An 11,963-nucleotide genomic window follows, 5' to 3' on the forward strand; every position below is an offset into this window, starting at 1 on the left:
CGCAAATGGCTACCATATTGAAAAATATACTATTTTTGTATGATAATTATGGGTTTTGTATTTTATTTTAATAGAAGTTGATGTTGCTTTTGCAATTATCCATCAATTTTTTAAAATTAAACACTATCTACAGATTTGCATCGAAGCGTTTCTTATGATAGTGATTTTAATCACTGTCAGATTAAATCTATACTGGACCCTACTATGCAATGTCTCCACTATGCCGCGACCCCACTGTGCTACCGTTTTGTCTTTAATAATTATACTTATACTAATTATTCATAATATAAATAAAACCTGGAAAGAAACAACAAAAGCAACGCATAGAGAAAGGGAGTAAATTTAAGAATGAGGAAATATAACGAATTTAGTATTTTTCAAAATCAATTACATAGCAACACGTTTTTATTATCACATAAACCTCTTGTGGTACACTTCATTGGTAATGATAAAACTCGTGTGTTAATTTTAGTTGTGGTTAGAAATTCATAATTAGCATGTTTTTATGTAATTTTTGAACATCAAAATATAAGGTATTAGTGTTTTAAGATAAATTTTTCAACTTCCTCTCTTAAGTATTTCATAAGTACTACTTATTAATTTTTAATCCATTAGAGAATTCATATTTTACAATAGTTTTAACTACAAAGTTTTACGATTGTTTTTGTCATCTTCCCTTATAGTTCGGGGAATATTCATCTAACGCAAAATATAGGTTAATTATTTCAGCATACTTTACACTAAATAAATAAGCCGTATAAAAAAAAATCGTCGACATTACTTTGGTTTTTATCGTTTTGGTCATCAAATATAATGATAACAATGAAAAATACGTTAGTTGAAAGATTGAAAGATAGCGCTCGCAACATACTATCTACATTGACGGCGCCTCAAATTATTATTAGCATTGTTCGTTTATTTGTTCATTATCCGGGATAAATGAAATCAAGCATTCAGAAGTCGGTACTTTTGAATGAGTTTCAATTGTTGAACGTTTGCATTTAATGGCATTGTTAAACAATATTTTTAAGAAAAGAAATGTATAATCTTTTTTCAATTATTTTTATAAATTTCCTTGTTTTCTTTAATCAAAAAATATACTGTGAAAATGTTTTTTTTCCAAATTTGCCAATTGTAAGTATTTAAAATTGTTATTTTTTCTAAAAATATAACAAATGTAAATATTAATAATATTTATTGAAGCCAAGTAACATTACAAAAAATATATATATTTTTTATTAAGAGATCATACGTTTTTAGGGAGAATACCATATAAAATTTAAAGCAGGTTTTAAATGCAATTCTAGTATTCATTATAAAATTGACTTAAACCTTCACCAAAGTAAGATTGCCAGTTCAAAAACAGTGATTACTGGAAATATGAGCTTTCATATTCCGTTAGATGATTCATTAATTGTAAGGTTTACAATTATGAATTTCTGTTTGATTTAAATAGATACAAATTGTAAATATTTTATGTACTAGGTAGACGTTAACGTGGCCGTTTTAGATAAAATAGGAGGTTGGAAAGACAACGCATATGTCTTTCAAATTTTAAATGCTTGTTCAGCAGGATTATCTATTCTTGGGCCTGCTGCTTACAAGACTCTATTCAAAAGTTTCAATGCAACTGATGATTCTTGCCCTATAAAAGCGGTAAATAGTCTTTATAAAAAGTTTTAGGTAGTACTTCGTTAAAAAAACATAGTTAACTTATTATATACTGAGTATTTTTCGCTTTAGTGTTACCTAACAATACTTTTAGGGAGAATAGTTAAGCCTCTCAAAAAATATAAGTTGACAGTATTTATTTAATATTTGATTCACTTTTCCATTTATGAGAGCAAATACCTTAAAAGTTTTTCATCGTCTAGAAACATAAAATTGTAATTTATTTTTGACGCTGGTGTCGAACTGAATGTTATACATGATTATACACATTTAGTGTCACAACTGAAACAAAAAGAAATGAGATATTGAGTTAGAAAAAAAAAAATCGCCGATTAAATATATTTGGTGGTTGGTTTGTACCAGCTAATTTGAGTTTAAGATAAAACTTACGGCATTTTCTCAATATTTCAGGTAATTAATGAACACTATTTTTATTTGAAAACTTATAAATATTGTTTTTGGAAGTACAAAGTATTACCTACTTTGATATTAGTAAATTATAACTTTGTTATTTATTATATAGTGTTATAACAGTAAATATTACTTTTAAAATTAAAGGGTTGTAAGCACGTAGTAAGGATTTTATTTGTGGGGATCTAAAAAATACTGTTTCATCGGAAAATATCCATAAACCCATTACAAAATATCTACAATCACAGTATTGTGAAAACATTTTCCATCCGGTGCTATTTTATTATTAGAAAAAAAATATACATATTGGTTTATATATATAATAATTTTAGAAAAAATATGATTATAAAAATAGAGAAACACATCTTATATATACAAATTATGTAAAAATTCTAGTTAACTATGTAATATTAGTCAGTAAAATATGTTTTTATAGCGTATTATTTTGGTGGTACATAATGTTGTCAATTCTTTTATTAATCATAATTTTATACAAATTTTAATTTTTTTTTTAGAACAGTTATTATTTGATGAATAATCTTGATGTGGATTCATTTGTTGATACAATTTTAAAGACAAATAAAATGGCACCAAAAACACTTTTCTATGGTTCTTATAAAGCTAAACTTATGCATAAAAGAAAAGATTATGATGAAATATTATCTTGTTTTGTTATAATTTTTGATGTTACGAGGCCATGGGAAGATTCTTATCATTATCAATAACTGAAATTACTTTTTAAACATTTTAACTTTTACTTAATATAAAAAATATGACTAATTCTTTTTTAACAATCATATTTTACAATTCATGATACAATTTAATATCTTAATACATTACAGAGTGATTCTTTAAAAATAGCCACTTGAATTCTTTTGAAACAATAATTAAGTTAAAAATTATTTTTGGTATTTTTTAGTTTTATATATTTCTTGACATATTAATTATTAAGTCATTTATTATAACCGTTTTAAAATATGAACTATAGGTAAGTTAAAAATATGATAATAATTATTATATGATTTTTTTCAGCTTTCAGATTTTTTATTATTTCCGAATTATTAATTAAAAAAATATTATTGAAAAGTCATCTTCTTAGTTTAATAATTTTTTATTTTATAAAGAAAAAAATATAGGAGTTAGCGAAAATTCAATCAATTTGTATAGTTAAGAGATCTAAACTTATGTAAGGTGATCGATTTTAATTAATTCATTTCCTTAAAAATTATAAACATTTTAAAATTTTTATTAAGAGAAAAATTATTTGGTTTAAAAAATTCTACAATAATTATAGTTAATTTTTTTCATTTCCTTAGGAATAAAAATACCTTAATATAAATTTCTCTTAATAGAAACCCCTATTTTTGTAACATGATCAAAAAGTATATATTAATAATTTTTTTTTTTAATATTGTCAGGAAGGAGTAGTACTTCAATGTATAGGTATTTCGCTGGACTATATAAATTGACCGTACAATTATTTTTAATTTTTTCTAAAAATCAAAGCTTTACATTAAATGTAAATAGTAGGTATTTTAAAAAGAGTCCATATTAGTCGAATGTCATGCTAGTAACTTAAGATAGTATAAGTAGTGCTGTACTATTGTGAAAACACTGAACAATAAGTTTAATTTTGATTTTTAGTTAATAACACTGAAATAAATACTTATATTTTCTATAGCAATTAAATATAATATAGTATGGCATTTGTTTAATTTATTTATATTTCTTTATAAGCAGAGAAAAATATAAATGTTTTAGTACGCAGTGAACTTAAGGAAAAATTAATACTGCAAGCTGATGTTAATTCGTATAATCTGTAAACGTAAATTTATTTAATTATTAAACTTCTAACAATTCGTAAAACTTAACATATAAAGTATTTTTTTTTTTAATGAATATTTTAATAAAATATTCATCTTTATTAATACAAATAAATAGTGCGCATTGATTTTATTTTATTTGAAATTGTCACAAATCGCTTTAACTATATATATTTGATAAGTTATATCATGATTTTTAGGTAAAACGTTTTTATTTTAAAGTAGTTCATTGAAAAAACTTGAAATTTTATTACACTCACTACTGTTTCACATTTTTGGGTTTAACAATAAAATAAGTAATAATAATACATAATCTTGTGTACAGGATATATTAGGTTAGATGATAATTTTTGTATCTCATCACCTAAACTTTAAAAATACTAGTTTAGAAAATATTGACGTGCGTATCATTAATTGATGCATACCATTCTCTGTGTTTTTTAAATCATATTACAAAATAAATTTATTCTACTGTCGAACGAAAAACTTATTTAGAATGGTGGGAAAGAAAAGGAAATTTTAAGAAAATGATCAGTAAATGAAAACCCGGATTTCACTGCTGTTTTAATATGATTAAAAAACAATTACTTTATCTTTTTCTTTTTCTACATAATTTTTTCTAGTATCTTTACCTCATCTAGACGAATTTTTATGAATATTTATATCTAATCTAAATGATTTTTTGATTATCTATTGAATAGATTTCATTCCCCACACTACAAACATATAATTTGGTCGACCTGATAATATATAATTAAATGACATGGATGGTTTTTGTAAGAAATCATGTCGAAAATGGTAATTTTTCATGATACATAAAACTTTTTTTATATAACAGTAAATTTGATTTACGATTTACAAAAGAAAATGTAGTAACAACTTATCATCTACTTATAGGAATAACAGTAACACTGTTTACAAATATTTTAAAAATTAATCATAAATTTCTTTATGAAACAAAACTATATTTTAATACTATATTATACAAATTAATAATGATTTTTTAAATAACTTTAATAAAACAAGATTATAAGACTACAACATTAAAAATGCAAGAGATTTTATTTTTTTTTTATAGTCAATGATTATTATATTAATATTTTATTATTATTTTTATTATGCGAGATTACATATAGAGTTAAGTAGTGAATATGTTTACCAAGCATGTTCATGTTTAATATTATTGCTGTATATTTTTTACATTTTACATTTGTAAACTTAGGTTAGTTATAACTGCTATTATGCATGTATATTATATTTATTTTATCATATGGTTAACCCTGGAAACTTCCGTGATTTATGAATTCATCTATTATCATGGTTTTTTAACAGACTTCAAAAAAGAAGGGAGTTATTAATTAATCCTAGATTTGTTTGTTAGATTCTGTATAGATCATTAACAAAATTTTTATTATATATTTTTCTCGTGAATTTAAAATAAACTACCATCATTACGTTAAGTATTTATCTCTTTATATGATTTGTTTAAAAATATTTCATGTAATACATAATAAAAATCTGTAAAAAAATATAATCTATCTTAAGTAATTTTGCAATATGTATTTCTGTCTTAAATACTAACATTTTTATGTAGATTAACAAAAGAAATATTTGTGCATTTCGTGATAAAAAATAACGCATATTAAATTTAGTCATTGATCGAGACTAACGAAAATTGTGATTCATTCAAAAATGGTTATTTATAATATAATTATAACCAGTGACTCCCTTCAGTCTATATCCTGTATTTTTTTATAACTTAAATAATCAGAATTTATTAAAGGATTGTAATATTTTATTACATATTATGTTTCATATGAATGAAAAACTGAACTTTATTGTAATTATTCGAATAGAAAATGATATAAAATCGAATAATACACATGATGAGAAATTATGTATATACAGTTTTTAAATCATAATAAAATTGTTAAAAAAAAAAATAACTTTAATTAATATTTTTAATTATATAATTACTAGTTTGAGTTAATTATTTTTATACTTACACAGTTTTAATTATATAGGATATACTTCAAAAAGTTCATATTGGTTCATAAGATTATCTTTTGATATTATTTTCAACATAAATAATTATAATCCCACGTAAGAAACGATTATTGGAGGTTTAACTAAACTCTAGGGGTGAATAAAATATTACATTTCAAATTATTTACTTAAGTTTGTTAGTCCAATGAAATGAGGTTTTTTAAATTTGATATAAAATAGATATATGATAACACCTTATAGATAAATAAGTCTTGCAAAATCTTCTATAATTTTTTGCTTTGTAATTTCTTATTTACCACCAATGAAAATTTACCACAAAAAAAGTTACTCAAAATATGCTAACAAATTATTTTAATTAATTAATTGAAAATAATGAATTGTAATTAGAGCATATTTTGATATTATTGAAATTACTAGTTGCTCAAGGTATTGAAAGATAATATTCTGAAAATAAGATATTAAGCATACATTTTATTTTATTTTTATTTCGAATTGTATAAATTAATATAATAAACTATTCATCTTTTTCTTTTTCCTCGCCCTAATCCCAACTACTTGGGGTTAGTCACTCTTATCCTGAAGTATCACTTGACACCATCTTCACGTCATCAACACACAACAGCCGTCCTCACATCGCATAGAATAACATTCCTCCATCTCTTATTTGGTTTTCCTCTACCTTTTTTTCCCTCAACATAAGTTTTCATAACTATTCTTACAGCTTCCGATTCATCTATCCTTATAACATGATCAAACCAACTGAGTCAATTTTCTTTCATCTTGTCTACAATTGACGATACACCTATACTACCTCTTACATTTTTGTTCTTTATTCTATCTTCTTTAGTCACTCTACTCATCTATCTAAGCATTTTCATCTCTGCCATACTCATTCTCTGCTCCGTTCTCATATCAACCACAACAATACTGTATACTCATACAACAATTTGTACTATACATGATAGTTGATTTCACTGCAGTCTTATAGAACATACCTTTCAGTCTCATTGGTATTCTTTTATTGCATAACATACCTGACGCTTCTCTCCATTTCACTAAACCGCACTTAATTCTAAGTCTTATATCCTCTACTTATTGCACACTTGCCTTCTTTGCACAAGCGTTTATACTCCATTCAATCTTGTCTTCTTTCGCTCTTCTACCATATTTCAACTGCTTTTCTTACTCTCTATGATTTATTGAACGTCCTCATTTAGACGTCATTGAATTTAAAAAATTAGAATTTTTTAAATTAATCTAATAAACTAAATAATTAATACAATTTTTTGCATATAAATTGTAATTATTTGTTCATGTAACACGTAACCTTTATGTTTATTTTTAATACATGATTTAATTCTTAGCTTCGATGCGAAACTGAGGAGGTATTTCAATATGATGAGCTTTTTTGTGTGTATCTGTTGCCATTTTTTCTTAGCTCTGACAGGATCGATTTCTTTCAACGATATGCCAAAAAATCACAAATCGTATCTAGTTGAAGTCATTGTCATTAAAAATTGATAAATTTCCCTCGTTTTCTGTAAATGGGAGAAATCTTCAAAAAAATTACAATTTTAAAAATCAGTAATTTTTTATTTTAAACGACCATAACTTTTTCAAAAATTAACCAATAAAAATAATTATTTTTTATATAATAACCTTAGGAATTTTCCTTTTCTATGATATAGTTTTTTTGAAATTCTGATCTTTTACATACTCTCAAGGGGGGTTCAAAATAGCAACTTTTTACAAAACTCTACTTTTTCAACTGAAATTTTGAAAATGTTCCGGAAATACTGCATCCTTTAACCATATGTCAAATTAAAGCTTATATTATGTACTATATATTAAAAAAAAAAATTGTCCTGATGTCTTATTTTCTATGTGCAAACAGCTGCAGTAGTTAAATAAATGCTATTTTTGTGTTAGAATTTTCGATTTTTAATTTCAACTTTAAATTGTTAAACTTTTTTAAAAATGTATAGATCAACACAAATTTTTGTTTCTAAATACATTATATATACCCCTTTTATCCGAAATACTTTTTTTTATAACGAGAAATTTCCACTTATACAGAGGGCATTCAAAACTTGAAACATACGTATAAAAAGTAGAACTTGTTCAACTCAACTTTTGAAAATGATTCGGAAAGTCTGACACTTTTATATATACCTTAAATTAAAGCTTAAATTATGTACAAGAAGTTAAAAAAAAAATTGTTTTGAAGATCTATGTTCTATGTGCAAATGGCAGTCAAAGTTGAACAAAAAATAAGAGTTAATTTTACTTTTGTAATAATCCACCAATTTCTTAAAATTAAAAACTATCTACAGATTTGCATCGAAGTGTTTCTTATGATAATGATTTTAATCCTTGTCAGATATCATCTATACTTGTCCCAACTATGTTACGTCTATAGTGTGCTGCGACTCCACTGAGCTACCGCTTTTTTTTGTCAATTTTAATTAAAATTACAAAATGAAGTCGAACCTGTTCAATATTACAGTAGTTTATTGTGTAAAGATATATAACTTCTGGTAAAAAGGAAATACATTTTTAAGAAAATAATTTAATTATAAATCCAATAATTTATTTACATTTTAACTAAACAGAAAGTCTGCAATTTTTGTATCTAACTAAGTAAAACACAAAAGTTAAAAATTTATTCTAATTCAGATAATATATTATTCTATAAATAAATTTTTATTAAAATTGATGAATAATTAATATTAAATGATGTTTTGGTTAAAATTGATGATGAATATTTAACGAAATATAAATAACCATTGCCTGTTTAAGCTACTTTTATTATTTGATAAGTAAAATGATTATCTCTTTAAATAAAAAAAGTCAACTACAGTTTAAAAAAATTATAAGCAGAGCGTTATCTGCTGGGAAAATTTTGTAACTCAAAACGACTCGTAATTTTAAACAAAGAATTTCAATTTATTAAACAATGTACTTTTGTTTGTAAATTTTTCATATGTTACATAATGTAATTACAAATATTTTAAAAATCCTAAATAATATTTGTAAAAAAATAATTTTCCTTTTAAGAAATTAAATATGCAAATATAATTTATTTATATATAAAATAATATTTATTTACTTTATTTTTTTTAATAATAAAATTTTAACGAAATATTGATATTTACAGAATATTCGAAGTTTAATAAAATACATTATTTATAGAAACTCAATAATATACTTAATCGAATTTATTTATTTTATATTGTTTATTTCTCACATATTATTACATAATATTGTTTGCATTTTATCGTGCGCTCAAATTAATTTAGGAGATTGTATAAAGAAACCAAAGCTATTAGTAATTTCCTTGGATGCAAAATGATTCATTGTGTAATCATTCAATGAAACATAATTAAATGTTAATGTAACGGCCATACAATAGACCTAACTTAAAAAATTGATTTGCATTTCATCCTAATTACTTTTATTTAATTAGTAAATTGAATTACTAATTATGCAGGTATATGCCATTATTATTTATATGAAATTAAATATATTATCTAATTGGAATTGAATACATTTCTAGTTCTTGTTATGTCTTAGTAGAAAAGCTTTACACATTTTTAAACAAAATATTAACACGCAAATATTTTTTATTCTAACGATATAATATGAAATATAACTATTAAGAAGCTCACTTTCAATAAAAGCATTTGAAACGTATATATGTATTTACTTTTTATATGAACTGTAAATTTACAGTTCATTAATTAATAGTATTAAGTAATGTCAAGTAACAGACTTATTTTGTACATAAATTCTAAATGTTAACACAAAACAAAAATATCCTCAACATTTTAATTATTACTCACACTAGTATGGTTTAAAAGTATAGATATTATATTCATACGAGACTACACTAAGTGAGACACATTCGTCATACTCAAGTTAAATTTCTTTTACTGAATCTTACACTAAAATATAAAAGAGTCTTATTTAAATTTTAGACCCCAGATAACTCAATTTCGTTATCTGATTTTGTTTGTATATTATATTATTATTTAAATAATATAAATCATGTAATAATCTAAACATTTCATTTTAATTGAAATTCGTTTTTTAAGGCTACATTATAGGCAATTTATTTATATGATTTTTACGATTACAATTTTCCCAACATTTACTATAACATGAGCTACCAAATCTTAAAAATGTAATATAGGTATTGTATTTTTCGTTTTAAAAACTTACATTTTTCTGAGCAGTATACTAGAATTTTTAGCTAGAACTAAGTGTCAAGTGTAAGGAAAGTTTCTTGAAATAATATATTCTCAAATACCTAGAAGATTTAACAAGCTAAAATAGGTTAGTAAGATTATTGGCTAACAAGGGTTTGACAAATGTCACTGCAAGGAAAAAATAAATGAGAATCTGTATGTGGCATGGTCATGCCTACCATTTAGATTTGCTATTCAAAATATCGCCTTGTATTTTTAAAATGTTTTATTGAAATAAAATAACAGTAAACTTATTAAAATCATCAATAAAATTTTCGCTCTTGATTTGAAAAAAAAAAGTTTTCTGCTTTTTTTTTTTTATTTATTTAACATAATATTCAAGTAGAAAGCATTCTATCATTTTTTTTTTTCAATTCTTTGAATCGGTGAGTCTTTGGCATTGGCAGTTTAAGTCTACTGTTATTTTTTTATTATTTATTTGATAGAACATTGTTAATAATGTAGCTTATTAATATATAACTCTAATATATGATTTGACTAAAAATAATTAATAACTTTTATTTACCAATTTTAATAGTTAAACGACTCGAGTAATATTTAGTCCAACGATAAAAAAAGATTATAAAAAAAAAATCGTGATTTACATTTTTGATAAGTTTTGTATTACTGTTTATCGTTTTCAATTATTTAAAATAAAAATTAAACAAAAATGGTATAGTTTTCCTAGACAAATTAAAATAGTTATATCACACCATATACTATTAGATTAACAATGAGTAATTTTTTTCACTAAATATTTATTATCGGCAAATTTGCTGACTGAAATAATTAGAAATAAAAACTTTATTTTTAATTATAAATCATAGAAAAATAACACAATAATTATAATTTTTGATAGTGTTCAAAACCAATACTTTTTTTAGTATATTAGATTCTGATACACACAATTTATATTAATAACTTTCACATTTAAAAAGTTGTATAATAAATTATCTATTATAATATTAATTTAACTATACAGTTATAAATTAAATGTAGATTCTAATTTAATTTATGATTGTGAATCTTATTCATACTGTGTAAGGAATTTTTTACTGAAAAAAATTCTGTTGGAAGGCAACCTAGTAAATATTGAAATGAGGTTAAAAATGTTAATTTTAACAATTAAAACTTAAAAAGTTAATAGTGTTTAAATGTTGTAAAAAACAATAAAAAATCTGTTTTAAGTACAGGGAGTTTAGAAAAAAGTGAATAACATTCATAACTCATTCACGACATAAATATTAAAAACTAATTTTAAAATCAGATAACGGGAATTCCATAGTAATACTGAAAAAGAAAATTATTTCAATAGAGTATCAAAAATTATTCAAGAGAGTCTCTATAAAGAAATTAAAAGGAATCCATTAAGTAAAATGATAAGGAAGCCTACAAATGTTATTAATAATTCAAAATTAATTATTAAATTAAAGTTCAGATTTTTCATTTAAATTTCAAATCTTCATATACCTTAACCATATGCTTTTCTAAAAATACATAAGCTAAGAAATAATATGTAACCTATTAAATCGAATATTAATGCCCAGACTTAAAATTTGGCTAAACTTTTAGTAAGATTGTAATCATCAATTCAAATATTCGATATCTTTCAATTAAAAATAATATTGACTTATATATTAGTTCAAAAACTATCAGGACATACTATTCAAAATAATTATACGTTCATTTCTTTTGATGTAGTAGATTATTTCTGTGTATTCCGATAGATATAACAATTTTATTAGAACTTTTCATGGATAGGTTAAAACTTACTACGATGAAAAATATATTTTGATAACAAAAT

At 23.2% G+C, this 11,963-nt stretch overlaps 1 protein-coding gene across 1 annotated transcript; it reads left to right on the forward strand.

The window, feature by feature from the left end:
• The first annotated feature begins 948 nt into the window (after nt 1-948).
• LOC126909143 (uncharacterized) lies at nt 949-2,807 on the forward strand. Its single transcript, XM_050691567.1, has 4 exons — nt 949-1,134; nt 1,261-1,416; nt 1,486-1,656; nt 2,598-2,807. The coding sequence occupies exons 1-4, from the start codon at nt 1,039-1,041 to the stop codon at nt 2,805-2,807; spliced, it is 633 nt and encodes a 210-aa protein (XP_050547524.1). The 5' UTR covers nt 949-1,038.
• The last annotated feature ends 9,156 nt before the right edge of the window (nt 2,808-11,963 follow it).

The sequence above is a fragment of the Daktulosphaira vitifoliae genome, unplaced genomic scaffold (assembly GCF_025091365.1).
Source record: "Daktulosphaira vitifoliae isolate Bord-2020 unplaced genomic scaffold, ASM2509136v1 Scaffold_143, whole genome shotgun sequence".
Lineage (NCBI taxonomy): Eukaryota > Metazoa > Arthropoda > Insecta > Hemiptera > Phylloxeridae > Daktulosphaira > Daktulosphaira vitifoliae.

Coding starts and splice junctions, on each gene's coding strand:
- LOC126909143 (XM_050691567.1), top strand. CDS start 1,039: ATGTATAATCTTTTTTCAATTATTTTTATAAATTTCCTTGTTTTCTTT. Junction 1,135..1,260: donor TTTTTCCAAATTTGCCAATT/GTAAGTATTTAA, acceptor ATACGTTTTTAG/GGAGAATACCATATAAAATT. Junction 1,417..1,485: donor CGTTAGATGATTCATTAATT/GTAAGGTTTACA, acceptor TTTATGTACTAG/GTAGACGTTAACGTGGCCGT.